We start from the raw sequence: 25,211 nt of genomic DNA on the forward strand, positions 1-25,211 counted from the left end.
TGGCTTGTCCACTTGGGGCCACTCAGGTTTCAGGTAGATCTTGTGAGGTGAAATGGCCTAATGAAGGGATTCATCCATGTGATCAGGCTCATATGGCAAAATCTCCCTTAGATCACCTCTATGGTTGAAGTTAATCACATGCTGCTTTTTGCAGGGAAGGTCTCACATACTTTTGTTATCACTGGTATGCTGCTTAGATTGCAAACTCTCTTTGGCAGCAAGTTAATTTAGTATTTTTTATCTTACAACACCTAGACAGTGGGGGTTGGTCTCTAGCTGGTTCTTCTAAGTTCTGTAGTAGTAGAAAAATAAATAAGGTATGAATACATGCAATTCTGCATTCTAGGTAAACCATTCTTGAGACTGATCCTGTGCTCCTCAGTAATTTCTGTGAGACACTTGCTGCTAAGGTGTTCATGCTCTAATTCAGCATTTTACATGCATGGAGTAAGACAGAATTTAAATTGATAAAATACAGGCAAAACAGATGGTGAATAGAGTGGTGAGAAAGAGCTAGAAGAAGTGACAAAATGAAGGCTGTATTTTATCTTTCCATGACTTGTGTGCTTTTGAAGAGGATGACTGAGATAACAGGACACACCTGCTCATTCCACAGGTAGGACTTGGGAAGGCACTCCAGGCCTGGAGCACCATGCCAGAGCTAAAAACATGGGTGGTACTTTCCCAAGATTTGTACACAGAACCACTTCATCTTTTGCTGTGAGCTTCAGAACAGGCATAACTCCTTCGCAGAGAACCCTGCTGTTTGTTTCTTGCAGACAGGAAAGAGGAGAAGGGGAGGGCAAGGGATTTTAACTTGCTCTGGGCGGTAAAGCAGTGATCTGCAGGCTGGTAAAAGTGGTCACAGAGCCAGAAGCAGGGCAGGGATGGCATCAAAGGAGAGAAGCTGCTTGTACAGTAAGCAGCGATGAAGAGCAAGGATTGTGTTTCAGAAGGGACACACATTTATATGGAGGGAGAGGATTGGGTGTCAAGTTGGAGATTTACTCTTGGCAGTGATGGGGGGACGACTGGTGTCATGCTTAGGAAAGGCTTGTTTGTTTCTTCAGATGCTGCTTGCTGCATCCCAGACTGCTCATGCACTAATTGCTAACAAATAAACATCCAGTTTCAAAGAAGGAATCCATCAACTGGTCAGTAAAGCTGCAGCCTCTCTTTCCCCTTTGTCTCTCATGGAGCCAGTAGTAATATTTTTCTTTCCAAAAATGGCAAATTTTACAGGAGAACAAAACCAATATTGAAGAACATATTTGTGAGGAGGTACAAAGAATGCCCCTCATGTCTGGAATGTTGTGCCTTTTTGGACAGATCCCAGGGATGCCAGGACCATGTGTGTACCTGCCTGTGAATTTACCAGGCAGTCCAATGCTGTCAGCATTAATGAATAGTTGCAGCTCCTGCAGAAGAAAGACTTCTGTTCTGTTGAGTTCATACTGCTGCTTCCTTTCATTCAGCTCATTTATTCTATTTCTTGTTTCTAGCCTATAAATAAATGTTTGCACCGGAAAGCCAAAAACTGACAGACATTTCTTGCCTCATGTTTTGAGGGAGGCTTGTAACCAATAACCAAGGAAAGGGCTTGTGCTGCAGATTTTGTATGAGAATACCAAGAACCTGGATTCAGTGCAGAGGGAAGAGGGAAAATTATTTATTCTTTCCTGATTTGGTAACTGTAAAATAGTCTTAGTGATAATCTCTGTCTGTGAAAACTACCAAGTCTGTTTTACACATGGCAGAGCCTGATGTGGGCATGAGGCACCCCCAGTGGAGCAGAATTGGAGGGACCAGGTAAATATGAATTCTGAGCTGAAATTTCCAAGCCAATGGTCAGAAGTCATGGGGTGCTCTGGGATGTCTTACATAGACAAGCTTCTTCTGTGGCAGAACTCTTCTGGCTGTCAGTCCCTGAGGAGCACTCGTGGAGAAGTGAAACCAGGAATTTTGTATGGCGTTTCAGGAAGAACATCCTTGATGGAAAGTACCTGGTGATGATAAAGAGCAGAGCAATCACAGGAAGATGGCCTGCTCCATTCACCACAATATTTCATGGTCACCTTTCTCTTGATGTCTTCAGCACAAAAGCTCTGACACTTGCTGTGAGCTGCTCTCTCCAGCTGTAGGTCCCATGATGAGGCGGTTGTTCTGGCTTGGGCAGTTCCCACAGGACTGCTCTGGGTCATGCTCTGCCTTAGGCCCTTTTGTGGATGAGCAGTTTGAAGCTCTTGAGCCTCATTCTGCTCATGGAAGGGTTCTGCTTGTCCTGCTGCCTCTTCTGCTTGGGAGGACATGGTCTGTGCATGTCTAAACTTAGACCTAAAAGCCACTCAGATTATGTGACCCACAAGAAACTATCCCTGGTGTTAGGTCAGGTTCAATAACACCATCTGGCTCCTAAATCTACCTGCAGAATTCGTGGTGACATGTGAAAGAGAGAGGTGGATGCTGGAGCTGCCCTGAGGCTAAAAGGCTTTGAGTTCAGTCACGTATTTCATGGAAAAAGATTGAGTGGTTTGCCTTGAGAATGACTGCAAGACAGCTGGTTATATGACAAGGAATTGCTGGTCAGTGTTTAGATCCCACTGAGCATGTTCCTCTGCAAAAGAATCCCACTATCCTAGCTGGTATTTCTTGCTGGAAACCACAGCAGAGAGGCCAGGGGCATGATGGACACAAGCACTGAATGAGACTTTCCTCCTTCCAAGCAATTCATCTGGGTCTGACTTAAAGCACATTGTCAGGGCAGCCTGGAGGCTGTTTGCATTTTCCCTGGCTTAATTGTACCTGTTTTGTAGCTGAACAAAGGACTCTGCTTTCCAGGTTTATTGTTTTCATTCTGCTTATAAGGATTTCAGTCAAAACAGAAAGATGTTGCTGTTTAGAAAGAACATTAATAATTAAATTGAGATACTCTGAGGAATATACCCCATAAGGCCGGATCTGTTGAATTTAAGTAGATCATAATAGTTTCCATGGCAACACACTCTGCTGTCCTATATACAGAAAGGGTCTTTCTCATAGGATCAAATGCAGAGAGGAAGCTGCTATTTTAAAAACACAAGCACTGAACTAAGAGCAAATGGTTTCCTCCATAAATGTTGTAGGAATTTCCTCATGCTTCTTATACTGTGCTCACCTCTTTTCAGAACTGTCAGAGTGCAATCAGTCAAACCAATCCCCTGCTGACTCTAATGATTTATGGAGAACCTGAGGTCTAATGATGCTTTCTCAGGATATAATCTACCTCACAGATACATCCATATCTGGATATTTATAAAGCTGTAACTGTCATGAGCCTGCAATGGAGACTTCTATGGTCTTTTTGAACAGGTCTGCAAAAATCCTTGTGTTCTGCTGCCTATCCTGGTGTGTCTGCTTGTGATCTCCCATCTCACAGTGCTCAGTAAAACTGTTTTTATCAGTATTTGGGCAGCACTGTGAGATCCTTGTGCATGGTGTGTTCTGTTACAGCTGATTATAGCTAAGATGGGAATTAATGGTGAACACTTAGAGATAATTGAGGAACCACACATTGGCTTAGAAGATTTGGAAGTTCTTCAGTCCATCAGGAATTGCACAAACTCTTTTCCTCTAATCTAGCAATCAAATAAATGTATAATTTTATGTGCTCAGAAAAGCCTTACAGCCACGTGATCAGCTACAAAATCTCTGTGAAATGAAGTGTGATCATCCAAACAAAAAGATGGAATTCAATAGAAAGCTTCTGAATGTATCCAAGAAAGAAGTCACACTACATGATGGTGGGCGGGGGAAAGTTTGTATCTGGAATAATTACAACTTCTCTATTTTGCCCTTATAAATAGACTAAGGGGTACAGTGCCAAATTTTAGCAAGAACTGCCACAAAAAAAATCCCAGTCCTGGCTTGTGGTAAACCTGAAGAATCAAGGCTGGATTTTCTGCAGACAAACTAAATAAATAGCTGAAAAATGCTGTTTCAATGCAAACTTCAATAACTTTTTCATCCCTAGGGCAATACCAGAGCTTCAGATTGTGTCAACTGTGTTGCTTTGCTGAGGTCAGTGAGTGGTGTAAATCTACTCAGGTGGGAAACCTAAGGTTGTGTTTGTAGTTCAGAATGGTGAGGGCCTTGTAGAGGGTGCTAGCTGCATCCTAGAAAATGGAATATTATGGGACAGAAGTTGGCCAGTTCAATGGAGGATTGTGTTCTTTATGAGCTTTGAGTTAAACTGCCCTTTGAGTGGTGACAGATGAAGGATAGAGGGCTCCGAAAAGCAAAATTCTGTCATGATCCTTTCATTTTAATCTTGGGAATTTCATCACTAAATAGGAATATGGCTTTGCCTGAAATTCAGCCACCCCAGCCAATCTAATGGGCCATTCCAGCGCTGTAATCAGGACACCTCTGACCTCACCTCTGGAGCTCTGCTGAGCTTCACTATCCAGCTTTTCTCTATGGAGTGGTAATGCCCACTGAGAGCTCAGGATGAGCAGCATGACCACCTTCCCTTTAGATTCAATCTAAAGAATCCAAATGCCTTCTTGCACCCTAGCACATATTTACAGGTACTTTAATCACATCAGACAGGCTGAAACTCTGTGATCTCTCCTGCTTCATGCCTGTCCCTTGTGTGAATCTGCTACACAGGGTGCTGGCCTAACCATGGCTGCTGCCGTTGGCTCTGAGCTCATCCTGGTCCCGCCTAACTTAAACCACTGCTGCTCTGCAGACTTTTCAGAGCTGGACATGCCAGCAGCTCACTGACAGCCGTTTCCAGGGCCTGAGGGGGTGTGACATATGTGATTGATGATGCACACCCTCTGCCTGTTTCTACATATTGTTCCTAGATCACTGCAAAATCAGCAGAGCTGCTTGAGACACTGCAGACAGCCACTGAAAGATTCTTGCCTGCTGTCCGTGAAGCAGGATGTGCTTTTTAAATTTATAGATACTATGCCTGATTTTGCATGGTACTTTAAAATTAACCAGTCTGCTTTCTGTGTAGTTTGTGGTAATTCATATTTAATCTCATGTAAACCCATTCTGTAAAATCATAACCCCCCACCCCCAAGGATTTATTCATAGATGAGATATTTTTCATCTCTTTGATATACTTTGTCGTGAGATTTTTGCACTCAGATGTGCTATACAGCTATACTGGAATAGCTCAGCATTCTTTTTTAATTATTATTCTGCTGAGGTTTGCAGATACTTGGCTGTAACAAATCAGGTCCCTGTTCAAACACTAGTATAATTTATGTCTATTCTTGAGACCAAGAAACCTCACTCTGAGCAGCCAGGCCATAAATGGCTGAAGTCTGTGTAAATCCAGTTCTCCAGACACATTTTATGCAGCTACATGTGTTTGAAACACTTCAGCCGTTTCATTTCAAAATAGAAATGCTTTATTTAGAGTGGCACCTGCAACATTGTCATCCTCCTGTGTGAATCCCCTTGCCTAAGAGAGGACAGACCCTGGGCTGTGGCATTTAACCCAGCAGGATTAATGAATAAGAAATGATGGAAGAGCATACATGAGATAGCATGCAGTGTGGGTGTTCCCACAAAAAGTACAAGCTGCCTTCTCAAGCAGCTGCTTATTTAAAATCTCTGAAATGGTCCTTGAAGAATTGGCTGTCTTCCCCTCTGCTTTTCTCTCAAGTTATTTCTGTGAAGTCTCCATCTGCTCCTAAGCCTCAGTTTATATTTTATTTTATATTTTGAGTAGCTGCCAGCTGAAAGGTATATGTGTGAGAGGGAAGGTGAGAATGGAAAAGAGGTGAAGTCTCTAAGCCAAAAGAAAGAAGAGAGGCAAAGCCCCTTCTGTTCAGAATTGTGCCACGCACAGGCTCTTTACCCAGCCTGAGACAAAGTGCTGTTCCTCATGGTGTAGGGATGGAGCTGTGCCTCTGTCACAGGCTTTGATCTGAACACACTTGTGTTTGGGGAAATGCAGAATAGAGGAGAGCAGCATGACTTATCCCATTTGCTCTCTAAGGCCCTCAGCCAAAGCCTGAAATTCAGAGACATGAGAAGTCTGGGAGAGATCAAAATTGAATGCAAATGGGAACATGACATCTTCTGTCAGAAGGAGGATTGAGTATCTGGTAGCATTACTGCTGTATTGAGGCATTAAAAAAACCTGATGTCTTCATCAAATTGTGAAACTGCATTTTAAATCCCAACTTCTAGAATGTGTGCATATATTGCATATATCTGTGAGCATCAGATATTTTGATTTGTACTCTGAACCTGCAATGCTGTATGCATGCTTTTTTTCTGAGAAACCCTTGCCTGATAGTTTATTTTCAATGGAAATGTTCCTGTAATTGCTTCCAAGAAATCACCTGACGAGAATAAATGAGCAAATGTGGGAATTGCTGGCATGTGCTCGCAGTGAGATTGTCTCTCTGTGTAATGATGGGGGTGGCACAGAAGCAGTGCCTGGAAACTGCAACTTCTCTTTCTAGATCTCACACTGCCTGGCCTGTGACCAAGCTGCTGATTTCCAGTGGTGAAAGCCATTTATTTTCCAGCATGGAACATATAGATACCTGTCATCTCAGCCTTCTCTGAAAGTTTTTACCCTAGGTATCTATTTGTCCAAAATCTGAAATTGTCAGGTGTCATTGTAAAGCTCTCAATATGAGCTGCTGTGCCAGGAAATGCTTCAGGAGATACCTGGCCTTGCCAGTGAGCCTTGCCTGCACTTTAGGTAATAGGTGGTTGTTAAGAAAATATAATGTAAGTAAATAGTAGTTGTGCTGTAAAAATCAGTGGAAGTAAAAAGAAACCCCTTTCTTTCTCTTGCTTTTAGTTAAAGACCCAAACTTCACTTACTAGAATATTACAGGGATTAAAATCTTGTCTTTGGTGTAACAGGAAAGTGTTTAACCTGATAAGCTTCAGGGAGAAGCTATGGTAGGATTGGAAAATATCAAAAATTTAAAAAGAAATCTAATATTGGTCAAGGAATACAAAACCTGGAGGTATTAAAAAGATAAAATTATTTGGGAGGAATGGGGAAGGAATTGTCTTTTTGTAGCAGAAGTCTATTCACTTGTGAGGTGAATCATGGTGTAGGAAAGCTAAATAGATGTAGAGAGATTTCAAAGTTCAGAAGAGAATCCTTGCATTATAAGAAACATCCCAGAGTGGCTAAGGAAATGTGTCTAAGTTCCAGTATTGCACTACATTTATACTCTTTTTTGAGCAAAACCAAAGATATTTAGAACGCTCTGTACAGATTGTGTGAGTTGTATCTGTCCCATGCACCTGCCCAGTGAATTCCAAGTCAGAAATATTTAACTTCAGCTGCAGTTCTGGGCAATATGCAAGTGTCACTGAGAGGATGGGCAGGAATTTTGGAGGCTGGGCAACTGAATCTCCACCTGGGCTATCTTAGCCCACCCACACTGTGTGCTGGTAAGCTCTGAGCCAGAAACAGTGACAGTATCCTGCCCAACCCAAGCAAGTTAAAGGCACAACAGATGCAGCTTTTGTGTGTCAACACTGCATGATGGATGTCCAAGCAGGGGAATGATCATCTGGGCTGATGTACAAAGTACAAAATGTGCAGAGGGGATCTGAGAACTCAGCTGTTTCCCAAGGATTTGGAGAGAACTGATTGAACAGGGTGAAGGCTTACAGAGGTGCTGGTATTTCTGTGCCCAGGGTACTGCTGGGTCTTTAAGTACAGCCCTGAAAAGCCTTTTAGAATTATTAGATCAGAAAAATTAAAGTTTTCTGGACCCCGGAGTGTGTATTTGTCCTTTTACTAACATAGGTCAACCCTTCAACAGTGCTAAATATAACTTTTCTTAGGAGCAGTTTAATTTAATCTTTCTTCATTTACCCTGAAAATACAGTTCTCCAACTTCTAAAGGATGAATTTAGGGGCTTTGGAGGAGATTGTCATTTAAGAAAGCCCTTCAAATCAATTTTAGCTTGATCAAGGTTTTGCAGCCCTTGATCTTTTAAAAAATTATCATAGCATGAGTATTAACCATGTGTGGGTAATTCACTTTCCCTGTGAGGCTCCCAGCTCCAGCAGAAGAAAGGTTGTGTCATTTTATCTCCAGATACTACTGTGGGCCATGGTGTTTAGCATAGGGGTAAATAAGCTGCTAATGACCTCTCTACTCATGGTTTTGTGTAAGAATAGATCATGCAACAACATTACCATAAAACCATTATAGTAAACTGCACAGTTAATGACACAAAGCCTTGTGTGTGAGTGTGTGGCTGTAGAGATAAGGGAAATGTAGCTGTTCCTCTAGCTCACCAAATATGGCTAAGCAAGAGAATTAGAGCACTGTTTGTAAATATTAATTTAATCTCCCTGCCCCTCTTTTTGAAGCTCTGCTAACAGCACCCGTTCTGTGTGAAGTCCCAGAGTTAAGACAGTGTGGGGCTATTCTCCACATGCTTCTCTTGGTAATCCAGTGGATATTCCCCAGCTTGGCTCCTTGGGGACAGCACCAATTGCAAAGGAAAGGGAGTGCTGGGGCTGAGGAACAAGGTTCTCCAAGCAGCAGGGAAGAATCTCCTTGTCATTCAGGGACTGGATCCCTGGCACTGCTGTGCCTCTGACCATAGGAATGATGGAGTGCTGTTCTCTTCCAGATCTCAGCACAGGGCTAGGTTAGCAAGAGAATTATCCAGCGGGTTGAAGAAAGTGATTGTTCTCCTCTATTTTGCAGCTGTGGGGGGATGTTACGGTTGCTGGCTGGAGTAGAGTATCCCATTTGATTTTCCCTGGTAGAAGGAGGGCCCTGGCAGCAATGAGTCCAGTTGGAAGAGGGTTGGAGTGCATGGTGCACCAGAACAGATGAGTGGGATGTTTGTTCAGCCTTAATAAAAAATGGTGAAGGGGAGATGTCATTGCTGTCTTCTAAAATGTGGAGGATTGTTACAGAGAAGGCTTTTTGTGGAGGCGCAGCAAAAGGGGGAGATGTGGCATTCACATTCTCTGAACAGAGAGAGACATAATTCTCTCTCAGGATTTTTCCTGGAGAAGCACAGAGAGAAGAGAAAACAATTCTTCTCTCTACTTGCTGCTCCTGTTGTTTTTTGCACATGTGGAATGTATTAGGAAGATTGTTTACCTGAAGTGATTTGACAATTGGATTCTGCTGAGGATTGTTTTGATTCCTTGGCCAATTGGCTCAAAGCTGTGACAAACAGTCACAGGTTTTTCCTTAGTATTCTTTAGTATCTTTTGTATAGTATAGTATCTCTTTAGTATAGTTATAATATAGTATTAATGTAATGTAGTATAGTTTTATTAAAGCAATTGTTCAGCATTCTGAATCATGGAGTCAGATGCCAATCATTCCCTGTGTCAGGGGTTCCCTGTTTTCAATAGGGAGAGGCGATGGAAACAAGTTGCAGCAAAGGAAATTCCGATTATATATATAAAAATAATTCTTCAAAGCGAGGGTAAGCAAGCAGGAACAGGAGTCCAGAGATGAAGATACTGAAAATTTGACTGGACGGGGCCTGGGGCTCATGACTTATCTCTGGCTGGGGATTGGTGCTGTTCCTTTGTTCCTGGGTGAGTCTGGTTTCTCCAGATTCAGCCCTGGAGGAAGTGCTTCTGCTCTGCAGTGAGCATTATCAATGGAAGCTCAGGAGCCCAGGTGCTGGGTGCTGGCTGTCCCAAATGTTCTCCAGGAGAGCTCCAGAGGTTTAGTAGGTACATTGTGACCATTGTGAGTGAGTATGTGAAGGAGAAGATGTGAAACAAGAGGTGCCGCTGGCCTGTCATTTTGGTGTGCTTTTCATTCTGTGTGTGAGCCCAAGCCCACTGTCTGCCCATGTATCCCATAATGAGTCTCATGCCCCTGTAGGTACTCACCACCCCCAGCCTGTGAAGTGCTCTGGGCAGCCTCTCCCATTACCTTGTCATGATGGGTGTCACCCTGTGGGGCTGATGCTGCCCTGGGACAGCCCTGAGAGGTTGTTAGGGTCAGGGTGTTATTTAGGCTGCCCAGCTGCTGTTTTGTACCACTTATCCTAACACCATGATTTAGGATTAGCCACTAAATGGTCATTTTTCATCTAATTTATTTTAATTAGAGGCAAAGGGTTGTCCTTGTAGTTGAAGCTGAATTCAGAGGTGTAGCCCGCAGATCTGATTGATTATTCATTAGTGCTCCATGGCTTCAGAACAGAGCCGTGTTTCCTTCTGCTTTCCTCTCCCTTATGTCTGGGTTAGTCTGGAGGCTGCTCTGTATCAGTTCAGCTCCAGCTGGAGAGCTCTGCTTTCATGTTTATCTCCGTTGCACCATGCATTTCATTACAATGGTGTTATTAGCTGTATAAAATGGAGGGATTAAAAAGGATGAATGAAATGACAAAAGACCCTGGAGGAAAGAACTCTATTAAAATGACACCAGAACCCCTAGTCAAATACTTGTGAGAAAAGACTTTCTTTTTCAAGCTGTATGACAGTTTCTTGTTTTCCTGTGTTTTAAAATAAAGTTATGCAGGTCCTAGTACGAAAGCAGGTGCCCAGCCACTCCCTAAAATGTTTATAGTACCCAGAAGAAATACCAATCTCTGTATGTGGGCCAGAAGGAGAAACTTGGTCTGCATGGCCTGTGAACTCACAGCAATTTTGCAGCTGTTATATTTAGCATGTGGCATTCTGATACCCGTGCTAACCAAAGCATGGAGCTGGGCTGAATATTCTGAAATTACCTGTAGAATCATCTTGCCTTAACTTTCTTACACTCTTGCTTTAAAACTGGAGTTGAAAACTGAGCACTGTTCATGTCCTGACATGATTCTTCCTGTATGATTTTAATGTCTCACTTTCTTATCATTTAAAATAGACATAAACCACTAATTAAATAGAAATAATCAGAAATCAGTAGTAATGCCACCAGCTTTGATATTCACATCAATAATATTTATACTGCACTTTGAAATCCTCCTTTGAGATGTGTTATCAAAATGAGAAGAAACATTTTAAAGATGTGTGTAGGTTATTTGTTTACTTAACTAAGAGGTAGACATTGGCTCTGGAACATGGAGGTTACGCTGAGTTGGGTCCCACATGTTTTCAGTGAGTCTGGTCCCTCAAAATGTTTGGTCTTCTGGGTTTTCTGGTTAATGTTCTAGAGTCCTCAAAGAGGTAAGAGAGTCAGTTCCTGATGGAAGAAATGGAAGGAGTTATGCTGCTTACTGTTAATTTACCAGCATCTACCATATCCACCATGGAAGGTGGCCCTGGCCATGGCAGGGGGGGTTGGAACAGCAGTAAGATTTCACCTCAGGCTGTTTTGCACCAAGCTGGCCATGACTATGCCTGACACCTCTTTGTGGACCAAACTGCTCTCCTTGGCTAGCAGAGATCTACCCTGGGTTTCTGTCCTCTTCTGAGATCTTCTGGAGAGCTCCAAGGCCTAGAGACTGCTTGATCTGTTACAGCAGATTGAGTCATTGGTAATCCATGGAAAGTCAGTATTTTTCATTGCTTTAGCTGAGTATTTGGGCCAAAGAGATTTTTCTGGTTTAATTTTGAAATTACATTGAGCTGAAATACTCCTTGCATTTAGTTAAGCACTTCTAGTAATGTTCTGTCCCTGGGAAGCCAAAGTAACAATACTCTAAGGAGGTTATGTTGCAATTGATTTGGATGTGTTATGGTTTAATTTAATTTTTTATTCCTGTTTTCTGCCCCATGAGTACACCACAAGAAGTCTAAAGCTGTCTTTCAGTGAGATGTAGATGAACAGGAGCTTTTGTTCCTCACCACTTCCTCAGACAGTGGTAGCACTTATGGTTTGATGGTGGAAGTCTTCCATAACCTGAACTGAGGTTTCAAATACAAAGAATGTAGTAGGATTATGCTCTCAATTAGGATTTCTGTATGTGGTTACACTTCCTTAAAGGTGATTCATATAGTATCAGTCAAAATAGTTCCAAAATAATACTTTCAACGTGATGTGGTTTTCTATGAAAATAATGTGGAGCTTCTCTGTTGATAAGCAATCCATAGTTTATACTTTTTTTAGCCTAGAAATCAGTTTGGTTAGGTTATAAGTTTTTCTGTTCCTTTTCATATCATGAGCCTACCATAAATCTGTAGGCCAACTCACAATGCAGATTTTGAACCATCTGTCATCTCTGGAATATAATATCAGTGCTTCTAAAAAAGCTTTTTCCCACATAAACATCCCCCTCTCCAGAGTCAGGAAAAGCAGCCCTTCCCATCTAAAACATACCGTTTAGTTTTCAAATTGCCATTTATCTGGCTTGGAGAAAAACAAAGCTCTCAAAGCCGGAATTACAACATCAGTACTGGACAGGGAAAACATCAGGGCACACAGACCCTGAGCTCTGCCTTTCTGGAACAGTGGAGCTGGGTGAAGATCTGACCTGGTCACAGAACAGGAATGTTTTCTTTTCTAAAAGACACGGATTTTATTTCCCTTGGTATCACATTTTGATGGATTGATTGCTTCTTCTTCCCCAGAAGAGTGATGAAGCCGTGGGCTGTGCCAGCTGTGAAAAATGCGTATTTTATGATTGGCTTTTCGCAAATATGAAAATGAATATTATATGTGTTGTGTTAGAAAGCAATGCCGTATTAATTCTCTTAAGTAGTGTGTTAAATATAGTTTTAGGTTATAACAAAAGGTTAAAATAGAAATTATGCTATGTAAAATGCTTTTTTTTTCCTAAAGAAAGGACTCACACTGAGATAGCAGTCGCAAGACACCTAAATCTTTCAGAGAAAGAGAATTTATTGCTCCATTATCAGGAGAAATGAACTTCTTCCTGCCTTGCTCGAGCAAGACAATGCTGTTAAGATTACGAGGAAGTTGACACTGAGCAAAGAGAATCCTGTGTTTGAATGGAATTTCTGCATCATGTATGAGATTTATGAATATGCAACAGGCCATTGTTTTTAAGGGTTAATCCTCTGTTAACCTGTGTCCTTTTTGGGGCTTATGCTGCCCAGAAAAAGGTACCCAGACGTCCATAACTCCTTGTTTCTATTGTCTCATATTGTCCTAATTGAAATTATTACTCTAATTGTATTACTATTTTGATAACCATTTTATTAGTATTAAACTTTTTAAAAAAATTTTAAAACCAAGTGATTAGTGTTTTTCACACTGGCACTGGCTGTAAGCTGGGGCCGTGGGCTGTTTTCTGCCGTGGTGCTGCTGAGCTGGAGCAGGAGAGGGAGGAGCAGCAGCAGCACAAATGCCCCTGGCGAGGCCCACGAAACCCTATCTCTGCCAGGCAGCTGCTCAGAGCCTCCTGGGCTGTGCCAGCCACTGTGTTCTTGTTTACTGCAGCTTCCCCAGGTCCCACACCAGCCCCACACAGACCCCTTTTCAAACATTGTCTGGGTGACAGCAAATTCCTCTCTCTCATCAGCAGCTCCGCTGACGGCAGTGTGAAGTAGAACAGAGCAGCAGCTTAGTAAACCTCCACCTGCAAGGAATTTGCTTCCTAAAATAGCTGCAGAGCTGTGGAGTATTTTTATAGCAGCCACACAGGCATTCTCTGCTCTGAAGGACTGGAAAGAGAACTTTCAAGTGTTGGCTTGAGTGTGAATTGATAAATTCTGCCTGAGTTTGAGGAGAGTCTGGAACAGTAACCCTGGGAAGGGTTAAGTACCTGCCTAATCTTGAATGGACTTTAAATGTGATACTCAAGGGTACCCATGTAAACATAACCCTGTGAAGACCCTTCACTGCTCGTAGTGAAGGGTCTTCACAGGGTTCTTCACATTTTCTAGGAATGTCAGGCTTTAGTAGGCATCACATGCACTGTCATAACAATCCCAATATTTAACAAGGTCTCTCCATCAGTAATAGAGTTATTTAAGCATTTCTATCTTGTTACAGGAAGTGTGGAAAAGGGAACAGTGGGGACTGGTCTTGTTTAGACCAGTCTGAATGTAGGATTTCAATGTGAATAAACATAATAGTTCACAGAATCACTGAGGTTGAAAGAGACCTTCAAGATCATCCAGTCCAGTTGCCAACCCCAGACAGCCAGAGTCACCCCTAAACCATCTCCCCAAGTGCCACATCCAGACACCTCTTGAATACTTCCAGAGATGGTGTCTCACCAGCTCCTTGGGCAACTTAATCTAATACCTAACCACTCTTCTAGTGATTCTTTTTTCTAATATCTAATCTGAACCTCCACTGGTGGCACTTAAGGCCATTTTCTCTCAGCCTTTCACTACAGTGAGAAGAGACCAACCCCACCTGACTACAACCTCTAAGGAGCAGTGAGGTCTCTTTGAGCCTCTTCTTTCTCCAGACCAAACAACCCGAGTTCCCTGGGCTGCTCCTCATAGGACATGTCTTATAAGCCCTTCACCAGCTTTGTTGCACTTCTCTGGACATGCTCCAGCACCTCAACATCCTTTTAGAAGTGATGGGCTCAAAACTGAGTACAGCACTTTGAGATGTGTCCTCACCAATGCCCAGCACAGGGGGACAATCCCTTCCCTGGAATTGCTGGCCACACTATTGGTGATACAGGCCAGAATTCCATTTGCCTTCTTGGCCCCCTGGGCACACTGCTGGCTCATCCCCAGCTGGTTTTCAACCAGCACCCCTAGGTCTCCTTCTGTTGAGCAGCCTCTCAAAGCACCCTGCTCCCAAATGCTTGGGGTTGTTGTGACCCAAGTGTAGTTGTGTGACAGCCCCAGGCTGGCCAAGGCCAGTTTCTCCACCCATCCCCACTGCTGTTTCTTCACCTGTTTGTGCCTGGCCATCTGCCAGCTCCTGTGTGAGGAGTGCCCTGGCTGAGCAAAACAACAAAGGGTCATGGCAACTGCAGAGGAACGTGTGCTGCTTTGGGAAGATGAAGGCTGCTTAAATTAGAAGCATTAAGGACAGTCCTTGACTTGCTGTTTCTGCTGGAAGGCCAGAAGCAGCACTGCTCAGGCCGTGTCCCTGTGCCCTGCAGTCAAACCAGGAGGAGTGACTGGGTTCAGCAGCCATTAGGTTACATTAACCAAGATGAAGTTTCACTTTGCTTCTGTAGTAACCTGGCTGAGAAGTCAGAGGTGGATCTGGATGGAAAGCAGAGCATCTTTGTGTTAGAGCTCTCCTGGGAGTGCCTTCTGCTCCCTTGGCGTGAGTGTGTGTGTGCTTTGGAAGTGTGGACGTGAGGATGTGGTCCTAGCAGGCCAGGAGAGCTCAGCAGGTCACCAAGGAGGTGCAGAGGAAACTTTCCCAAAGCAGAGGGATGTGCTGGGTGGCTGTGCAAGTGGAGCTTTGCCTGCAAAGGCAGTGCCTGACTGGCTGAGTGACATGGGCACACCTGCACGTTTGTCCCTGGGCGCTGAAGCAGCCCCACGAGGATGTTTGATGCAAGTGGAGTTTGAAGTGACCCTGATCTGTCTCAGGGGTATCAGGACCCAGTGCTTTCCTTGAGAGATATTTTTGTCATAAGTATTCTCAGGGTGTATCAGGGTGTCAGTCTGGCATGGTCAGGTATCCGCATCTCCTGGGGCCAAGGTGGGGATGGTGTCAGCTGTCACCCTGAGGGTGAGCAGGCGAGTTCCTGGCTTCCCTGGAGCCACCATTCTGCTGCACAGTGACTGCAAAGAATTTGCAGGAGCCGCCTCCGGGGGAACATAGGAATATAGCTCCTCTGCAGCTGGTGCTTCCTCCACCCCAGCCCCTTCTTGAATATCAGGCATTTGGCCTGTCCAGGGACTCAAATTAACCCTTTCCCTTACCTTGTACATTGCTTATTTTCACATCCTTGACTGCTGGATTTCAACCAGGAACCTTTAGTGCTGTTCATTTTTAATCTGTGGCACTGTGGGAACATTAATTAGGACTGATAATAAGGAACACAAACCTATTGGCACCCTTCTTGGTGGTATCATTGAGGAATGCTGGCAGCTCAGCTTCTGCTGTCTGTGTAAGAAGCATGCACTACTAGCCAGTAAACATGTTGAGAAAATAGGAAATATCTCAATAAATCCTAAATGTGTCCATCCCTGCGCACAGAAGTTGCTGTCTTGGCTGCTGTGTGCTATGAAATGGGAACATTTGTTTTTTATGGGCAAAATAAGGGCTGTTCTATTTGTGTTGTGATGGTACAATGTTCTAAGTGTTTGGGCAGCCCAAACACTGCTGGTGGCATGGTAACTAGAGGAGCAAAACTTGGGAGCCTTGGGATGTAGATAGCCCATGTTGGTATATTTGTAACAGCCGGTTACTACCCAGAAAATACCCCTGTGGTTAAAAGTGCTCAAGGGAGTGGATGTGCAGGCATTTCTGGAGGTAACCTGAGTCCTGGCAAGAACTCCTGAGAATCACTAAGAGCCTTTCCGTCTTTATGGAGCATGAGAGTTAATTTTGTGGGTAAATGACATCTCCGTGAGGAAAGCAGCATCACCAAATCAGAGCCCAAGATGTCCTGTGGGAGCCTCCCAGGTCATGGTAGCAGCTCTGAGGCTGTTCCCCAGACTGTAGCATGGATTCTGTCAGGGATACTGTCACATCTGGGATAGCCTGTGCTCTGTGATGGTCAGACCACTGCTCCAGCAGATCCAGAGAAGGAACAGAAGGATATAACAGCCAGGTCTGACTGTGGCTGTCCTGGTAAGTGGAGACAGAAGGAGCTTTGGTGATGATGCAGCTGCTCCCCTGGAATATGACAGGGTTTGTTAAAGAGGAGCCAACAGTTCAATTGCTTTACTATTCCCCTGACAACCAGGAAACCCCACACCATGAGAAGCTTCATCGTTTCCTGTGTCATTTAATGGTAAACTTGAATAATGAAACCCAAACCCCAAATCCTACATAATGTAATTATATTAATAAATGAAGTTCATCCATTCCACATAATATCTCCTGGTGGTACAGGGGGTTTCTCTCCTCCTTTTGCCTTTGTTCTCTTTATTGAGTTGAGCATCCTTGTACTGCATCAGGAGGAGTAAATAACCTCAGTTATCCATCTTTGTTGCAAAAGAAGCAATTACAACCTTTCCAGTCCCTGTTATGGATCCTCCCCAGTGCACTTCCACTTTCCCTGTCCTTCTCTTTCCCCTCCTGCCTTTGTGTCTCCCTTTTGACAAAGAATGACCAGAACCACATGTAATGATCCAGGCTGGGGATTGCTGCTGCTGAAGTGCCTAATAGGATTATAGGATTTTCAGCAGTAATCCTTATCCTATTCTTTAGGCAGACTAACCTTTTACTTAGATTTTTGCCTCCTGTTGCACAATTATTTGACTCTTCAGTGATTTCTTTACAGCTGCTGTTTTGTCCTTTTTCAAGGTGATTGTAATTGGTGTAGACCTCCAGCACAGAGCAGTGTAAGAACTGTCAGGTTGTTGTGGTTATTTGTTTAGTGCTGCAAGTGAGCTTTTCCTGGCTCACTGATGGATGTCACCACTTCCTTGTCTCTCTCTGTACCCTGAGGGTGTGTGCTGTCTTTAGCCCGGACTGCAGAACATTTCTGTAGCTTTAAATGTAGCAGCTATTCTGCATCAAGCTCTGGGAGGTTTGATGATCAGGATATCTGCTTCTGCACAGAAGGTAAAAGGGCCAAGGCTTTCTTGGGTACACAGCTCATTCAAAGAAGCTTTGAAAGATGGAAATGGGTGGGGAGTGGGTTGATGCTGGTTTCCTAAGGAAATGAGACTTAAGTTGTCTGTTTTTCCACTGCTGCAAAACTTTTGGATCTGCAAAGTGGTTGTGGCCAAAACAAATGGGTCAGAGAGGTCTCAAATATAAATTTCCTACATTATTCCTAAGAATTAGCTGCTGGATAGGAGACTGTTTTATAGCATTGTCTGCCAGGAGGTAAAAGCTGCAGCGCTGACTCCATAGGTAGGTCATTAATTTGGCTGGCCAGCACCAGACAGACAGACAGACAGACAGACAGTGCCTATAACACAGAAAGAGTTACAGCACATCTGAGTCCCAGCTCAGCTGGCAGCTGTGGGAGGGAACTAAGGGGCAGTCCTGTGATTCTGGGGAGGTGGGAAGAAAGTTGAAAGTCCTGTGATCTGTTCAGAGAACATCAGAAGTGTGGCAGAAGAAGGATACAGAGATGAGGAGGACTGGGGAATGATGTGGTTGGAACTGGGCTGCAGTCTCAGACTGGGGGATGTCAGGATGAGTGCCAGGGAACAGCTTGTTTTGGAGGCAATGGACTGATGGGCAGTGGGAGAGCAAGGAGCACAGGAGCTCCAGGGTGTGGGAGAATAAATACAGGGAACAGCAGAGGAAGAGGGTGGTGGCACTGCAGTCATTAAAGGAGAGAAGGGACCGAGGTAGGATGTGATAAAAGAGCAAACCAACAGGGGTTAGGAACAACGTTTTTCAGGCATGGAAAGCAAAGTTACTTCAGCTTGTTAGGCTGGGAGTGAGGCTGACTGGGACAGGGGAGAAGGGTTTAAACATGGGTGTGTCCAGGTGGGGTAGAGATCACACAGAGGTGGAAAGGAGACTTGGACGAAGAAAGACTTTATGGCTTTCAAGGGACAAAGGAGGGACAAAGGGTCAGCCTCAGGTTTGTGTGTAGCGTGCAGAAGGGGTGATTTGGCAGCATTCTGAGCATGGAGATGAAGGAAGGCAGGAATCAACAATAACTTTAATTACACAGGAAGCTTGGATGAGGGGGAAGTGAGAATTATTGTCTTCAGCAGGGTAGAGGAACTGAGGGAAGAGATGCAGGATTAATGTGTGTGTTTGAATTAAATCAATTGTACTCAACCCTGATCCAAAGCCAAGTGAAGACAGTAACTTCAAGAGACTTTTTGGAATATCTCTATATGCAAATATTTGTCTTAAAACCCCTGAATATGCTTTTCAGAAATGCCCAAACATCTTTTGTCTTCCATTTGTAGAGTGTACCCAGAGATTGTGACCCCAAGCCACTTAGTAAGCCACAGCAATGACAAGACTGGCTTCCAACATTCCTTAAAACAATTTTCAGCCTGGTAAACCACAGCAGTAATAAATGTCCATATATGCACACAACACACTGCAAGGCAAATCAGTGAAACTCTCAATCTCCAGTTTAGGGAGATCATGTCGCCTTATTAACTGTCCCTTGCTTTAAACATGCAAAATTATTGCAATTTCCTTCCCTCACAGGATTTTTTTCCCAAGTATTTATCGTCTGCAACTAATTATTTTCTGGTATTCCTATAAACCATTTGCTTCTTCAGGATCCAGTGACTTTCTGTTACCAGCACAAGCTGAGGAAGTGAATATCAATCATTCTGTGATTATTTGCAGGAAATAAAAGTGTGAGATAGCAGCCAGTCTAGGCCAAGAAGGAAGAACAGCATTGCAGTGCATTTTATAAGGAGAGCCAAAAATATTTTTCATGTGCTCAGCTGTTATTTTCTGAGTATTGTAGCTTTCTTCCTTTTGTGAACTCTTTCTTCTTTGGATTAGGTCCTGCTACCACTGAACTTGGAATATTTGTTATTATATCTCAGGATCAAGTTACCGTGTGTGTGTTCATCCTTGCCTTAACCCATGTTGCTGTTTGGTGGGATACTACAAGGGACAGAACCCCTTTTGGTTTCCCAGGATCTTTCTGAGTGTTTGTATCTGATCCTTGCAGATAGCACCAGCCCCTCTGAATGAAATAGGTTTGGAGCTGACTGCTACCAGCAAAGCTTTTTGAAACCAGTGGGAAGCCTCTGTGAAATGTTGAATCTCCTCTCTCAGTAGCTGCTTTTCTGAAGTCTGCACTGTGCTTCAGGTTCTGCTAAGCCATGCTACAGTGAGCATGATGAATAGCAGGCAGATTGCCTTTGGTCAATGCTTTGGAAATCAAGATGTGTGCTGGCTCACCCCATTCTTTCATAAATACCTTCCTGAGCTCCAGGAAGGATGATGGTGCACCATATCCCAGAGTGTTAATTTTTAATGTCTTATGCACGTAATGGACTTGACTGTAATTACGAGTCCCTCGGCACACAGTCACTGCTGGCAGGGTGGAAAAAGATGACTGTGGGTCCATGTGGCTCCACAATTAGGGATTGAAACATTGATCATTTTCATTCCCAGGAGCAGAGGAAACAGTTGTGTGAATTAAAAGCAAAAGCTTCAACAGAAGGATGGGTAGTTGCAAGCCAATAAACATTACCCTGCAATCTATTAAATTTAGACTTTGCAGCATCATCCTCCTGCTTTGAATAAAACTGACTGAAATCTGGGTAGGGCAAAGTGGTTTTGACAAGCCTATGCTTACGTCCAGAATAATCCAAGTGAATAAGCATGTAGGCAGTGATGCAGAGAGAACCTAGGATAAAAAATTCTCCACGTGTTTTTCTCAGTAGTGCTATTTTTAACTTACAGATCCCTCTTTCTTTCTTACATGAAATCTTGAAGGTGACAGCATCCCTTTCAGGCTTGAAAATGAAAGGAAGCTGTCTGAAAGAGCAGCAGAGCTAGGACTTTTAAGCCTAATCTTGTTGTCATATCTTGGTGGGCAGATTCCTTCTCCTTTCATGAGCCCAAATTGACTTTACTGAACAGTGCAAGCTTCTTCCCTGTACCAGGTTTAATGTAGGATAAGGCACCCAAACCCTTGCACCAGTAGAACCTGAATCCTGGTTTATCATCTGCCAGCTTTTCAGAGTACTGAATAGAGGTGGAAGGGATTTTAGACAAATAATTCTCTCTCTGAAAGAAATACTCCCATATTCCTGGTGTTGCAGTAGATTGTTTCAAGATCAGACTTTTAATTTCCTTTTGAAAGTGTGGTGTTGGCCTTTTTTGTTTGGTTTGGTTATTTTGTTTTGTGTGTAACTCATAAGGTACAGCTTTGGAAACCATTGCAAAATGAAAAACAGCCTGAATCTCTGCTCTTCATTCAAGTCACTGGCAATAGCTGCTCTGAATTCAGTGATGCAAAATCACTCTTGTGCTGTACTTAGTGCACTCAAGCTTAAATCAAATCCCAACACTTTTTACCAGTGTAAAACCCACATTTAAAACACAGGGGGGAAAAAAAAATCTTTCCCTGTGACAGGAAATCAATTTAATCCATTTATTGTTTGTTTGTTTTTTCCAGGCTTATATTTGGCACACTTTACCCTGCATATTATTCTTACAAAGCCGTGAAATCAAAGGACATCAAAGAATATGTGAGTACTGAGGTTTGTGGCTATGCTGGGGGGTTGTTTTCTAAGATTGCTCCTCACCACATTGGAAAAGTGTTGTCTGTATTCTGGGAAAGCTCATAAAGGGGCAGACTGGCCTGAAGGTGGGCTGGTTGATTGCTGGGCACAAATGAGCCTTGGGTTTGTGCTCCTGGCTCCAGTGCAGAGCTGATGTGCTCCTTGACAAATGCATGCTGCTCCTCTGGTGGTGAGATGCACAGCAGACTTAAAAGGCATTTGGCATCCAGAGCTTTGTGTGCTCTTCTTTGTTTCTGAAGAGCAGCATAAATCAAAGCCTTTTCAAAAAGCCTTGAAGCTTTAACTGCTCATTCAAAACAAAGATAAGAGGAGGCAACTAGAAGTGCATATGACTGAATCCTCAGACAGAAACATCCTTCCTTGCAGAGCGACCTATTTACAGGCAGGTCTGGCAGCTGGGTGTGCTCTCTTTTTTCTTTTTGCTGAAAAATCTTCCCTGGGCCCTGGTTTCTAAAGGCATATGGGGCCATAAGGGAAAGTGAAATGAGGGAGAATCAAAAGCACTTGGATGCTGTTGGGGTCCTGTGGGATTTGTAGTGCCCTTCACAACCTGAGCTCTTTTAACTTCATTGAACCCAGCTCAGCCTCCAGATCTTGACTCTTCAATCCTCTCAAGATCCCAGGGATAACAAGACCATTTCCTCATCTGGATAAAAGCATACATGTCTATCCCATTAAATCTTTAGTGCAAACTCAATCTGGGACTCACTGTGGCTGCTAAGAGTGTTGTTTATAATTTTCCTCCTTCAGAAAATGGTTTTGGGTATTTTGAGAATCATGAGTGTTACAGAACACAGCAGATACTTAAGGTAAAATGTCTCTGCAGCCCTGGCACAGCTGTGTTTCTTAGGGCCTCTTTGCCTGAAAATGCTGAAGATGTGCACTAGCATCTCCAAGCAGTGTCTGCAACTGATACTTAATGTTTCCATAGTCCCTTTCTGGAAGGTATTTTGTTGAAGGGTCCAATTCCTGTTGGAAATTGAATTGTAAAAGAGGAACTCACATCAGACACTTGTGCTTGTGACACAAGTGTAGAACAGCTGATCTGACCTGGTCTGCCCTTACAATTGATTTCAGTTTAATTTAGCAGTTGTGGCAATGTATCCATTAAGGCCTGACTAAAAAAAATAATAAATGAAGTAATAATTTACACTGACACAGGAGGAACATTCTCTTATTAATCAAAACTTATATCACTCTAAAGTATTTTTTTTCTGCTTGGTAATAGTAATTTTGGTGAATGTTTTAGGCTGCTCCAACCCCATCCACACCAGGTCTTGGTTTGTGTTTAAAAGTTTTGCTGGCAGTAATGTCTAAGTGAGAGAGCCATGTTGGCACTGAGGCTCTGAGGAGTCACAGTTACATAACAAGTCTGGCAGAAGCTGCACTAGGAAGATGATGCTCTCAGGCATTTGGCAGTGCCATTATTGTTGTAACACTACATATAGATATAAATATGCACATAAATATAAATCCCAGGAATGCAATTACGCAGCAGAGTGACAGGTGCTCAGGGAATCATTCCAGTACTTACAGGGAGATGGAGACTATCACTACTGTCCCACCGACTGGGGGAGAAGATGGGGATATAATTTCCAATCTGGTGAGATCCAGATTTATTGATGGCTCCATCTTCCATTCCCCAGAGCAGCACCTGCTGTAGGTATCCCTCTTGTGCTGTCTTCCCTCCAGCCTTTCCTTAGCCTATTGCAATTGTACCAGCCTTAGCTAGCATGGTCCAATTCTCTAATTCATGGATTTTCATGGATTTTCATGGATTTTCATGGGTTTTACTTCCTTAAGCTTTTTAACATTCCAGCAAAGCTGCTTAGAGATCTCCATTTTCAAATACACCTAATTAAACAACTGTTGTCAGTTAAATTAACAACCTTTGTCTCACCATCTTTTTCCATCCTAAGAAGAACCAATACTACATACTTCAGAATAGTTGAGCTGTGCTTTTAGGTGCCATTTAGTGCTCAGTGACAAAAATTTCCAAATTCCTGAATTACTTGAGGTGCTGCAGTTTATCTGACCAAGTCACCATCCCCAAAGACTCTCTTGCTGTCACCCCAAAGGAAACCATCATCTGGCAGTGGAGTTTCTCCAGCTGAACAGAGAGCACAGCACATGCTTTCACTACCAGTATGAGATAAAACATTCCCCCCTAAGCCCAAGGGAAGGGATTTAAACTCTTGCCCTTGTCACTGCACTGGGTATGGGTGGGAGCAGGCACAGCCACTCCAGGGCTGCCCACTGAGTCAGTAAGTTGTGGTGAGTTGATTGTTCTCCTGAGCCCTGAATTATGGGATGTGCAGTTACCTCTTTACCTTTTGCTGGCTGTAGGTATTATGTAAGTAGTTACATTTTGTCTTAACTGGAGTTTGGCCAACAACCTTATATTAACATTTGCTATTAACTGAGCCAAGTGAGATTTTTAATGCTCTGTGATAGGGCTGTCATGCTCTACTGGCCAGTGGAGTTTCTGTAAGGACAGAGTCAGGCTGCTCTTCTTTTCCTGAGACCAATCCTAAAGGCCACAGTCACCTTCCCAAGGGCTGTGTAAATCTGACACGTGTTATGTGCTGAAGTGGGGCAAACTGGCACCTTCAAGTCCACAGTAATTGCTAAATACACAGTGGGGAGGGTGAGAGGGTAAGAGTTTCTTTTTCTGTGAGAGTTATTCTGTGCACTTGTGCCTGTAAGAGATAGTTTGAGACTGTTTTTGTTTACCAGGTCAAGTGGATGATGTACTGGATCATATTCGCGCTCTTCACGACAGCAGAGACGTTCACGGATATCTTTCTTTGCTGGTAAGAACCAGGGGGAAGAGGCTCTTTGGCATGAGATGAAAAGAAAATGGAAGTGTTTACAAGGGGAAAAAATGGCACAAAAAGGTGCACTGACTCCTGTACAGGGGTTCAGCAGCTTCAAGTGCATAGAGGGTTTTTGTCTGCAGGAGACATGCTTCCTTTCTCAGTGCTGTCACAGAGAAAAGAAAGAAGTGGAAAGGCTCAGTGGTATCTCATTAGTGGGAAATCATTACTGGAGTCTCAGCCCTGACTGTCAGAGAGGCACAGCTGACTGCCCAGTTGGATGCTGCAGAGGTCATCACATAAATAACAGTTGATTGAGCTACAGGCTGAGTTTTAGACTTGCCTGGCTGTATCCTACAGTAAATACACAGAGTGTGGATCAGGTGCAAACAGCCCTGCAGCCCAAGACTTTGTAGGTTGCTGTGTGGGTGGTTGTTCCTGGGATGTTTTGCCTGGCACATTCCTGGTTAGGCTGGGTTTCTGGTTTGATGGAGGACAGTGACAGTCAACACTGATGTGGCTCTCTAGTGCAGGTGGAAGGATTCCTGGTGACCTCTGTCAGGACAAGAGCACATAAATGCCCATTTTTCAGTTTCAGTGGTTTTTGGATGCTCAGGTTTGAAAGTGTTTGTTGCTTGGTTGGCAACAAGGCCTTTCTACCAGAAATGAGTAGATTTAGGATGAAAATGTGGCTGTAGTGCATGGTCCCTACAGCCTATTCCTGCACAGCACTGCCTGCCTTGAGTGAGTCCTCCAGATGAAGGAAATCAGGAGAACTTGGCAACATGTCAGATCTATTGAAAAGGAGATAAAAGACATTAATGTCCATCTAATATGCATGCAGATCTACCTCTCCTGTGTTCATCTGGAGCTTTGTGTTTTTTTTGGAGGATGAATTATGTGGGTCTGCCAAGAGAAATGGCAGGGGGCTCATCCAGCCTGTGAAATCAAGTGTGCTGTAGAGATCCTCAGTGAGGTGGGAGATCAACCTGGCACATCCATGCTCAGAGTAGAGCATTGCAGAGGCCCGTGGTGTCAGACCTGGGTGCTGGCTGGCCCAGCTGGCTCAGTGACAGCACTGTGTGGCACAGCAGGAGCCTGTCTGGGGCAGCCATCACAGGCCTCTGCACTGCTCTTGCTTGCAAAGAGTAACAATTGCTCCTCACACTGCTGGCAGCAACATGCCTGCCCACATGAAGATGCTGCTGGGTGGCCAGTCTTGAGCT

At 43.6% G+C, this 25,211-nt stretch overlaps 1 protein-coding gene across 2 annotated transcripts in view; it reads left to right on the plus strand.

Moving 5' to 3' along the window:
* REEP1 (receptor accessory protein 1) overlaps nt 1–25,211 on the plus strand; it is a 67,864-nt gene that overhangs the window by 6,756 nt on the left and 35,897 nt on the right. For both annotated transcript variants that reach the window (XM_030947747.1, XM_030947746.1), the window contains exons 2-3: nt 21,043–21,115; nt 23,906–23,982. In XM_030947747.1, coding sequence (XP_030803607.1) covers nt 21,043–21,115; nt 23,906–23,982 — 150 coding nt within the window. The remainder of the gene's footprint in view (nt 1–21,042; nt 21,116–23,905; nt 23,983–25,211) is intronic.

This window comes from Camarhynchus parvulus, chromosome 4, assembly GCF_901933205.1.
Source record: "Camarhynchus parvulus chromosome 4, STF_HiC, whole genome shotgun sequence".
Lineage (NCBI taxonomy): Eukaryota > Metazoa > Chordata > Aves > Passeriformes > Thraupidae > Camarhynchus > Camarhynchus parvulus.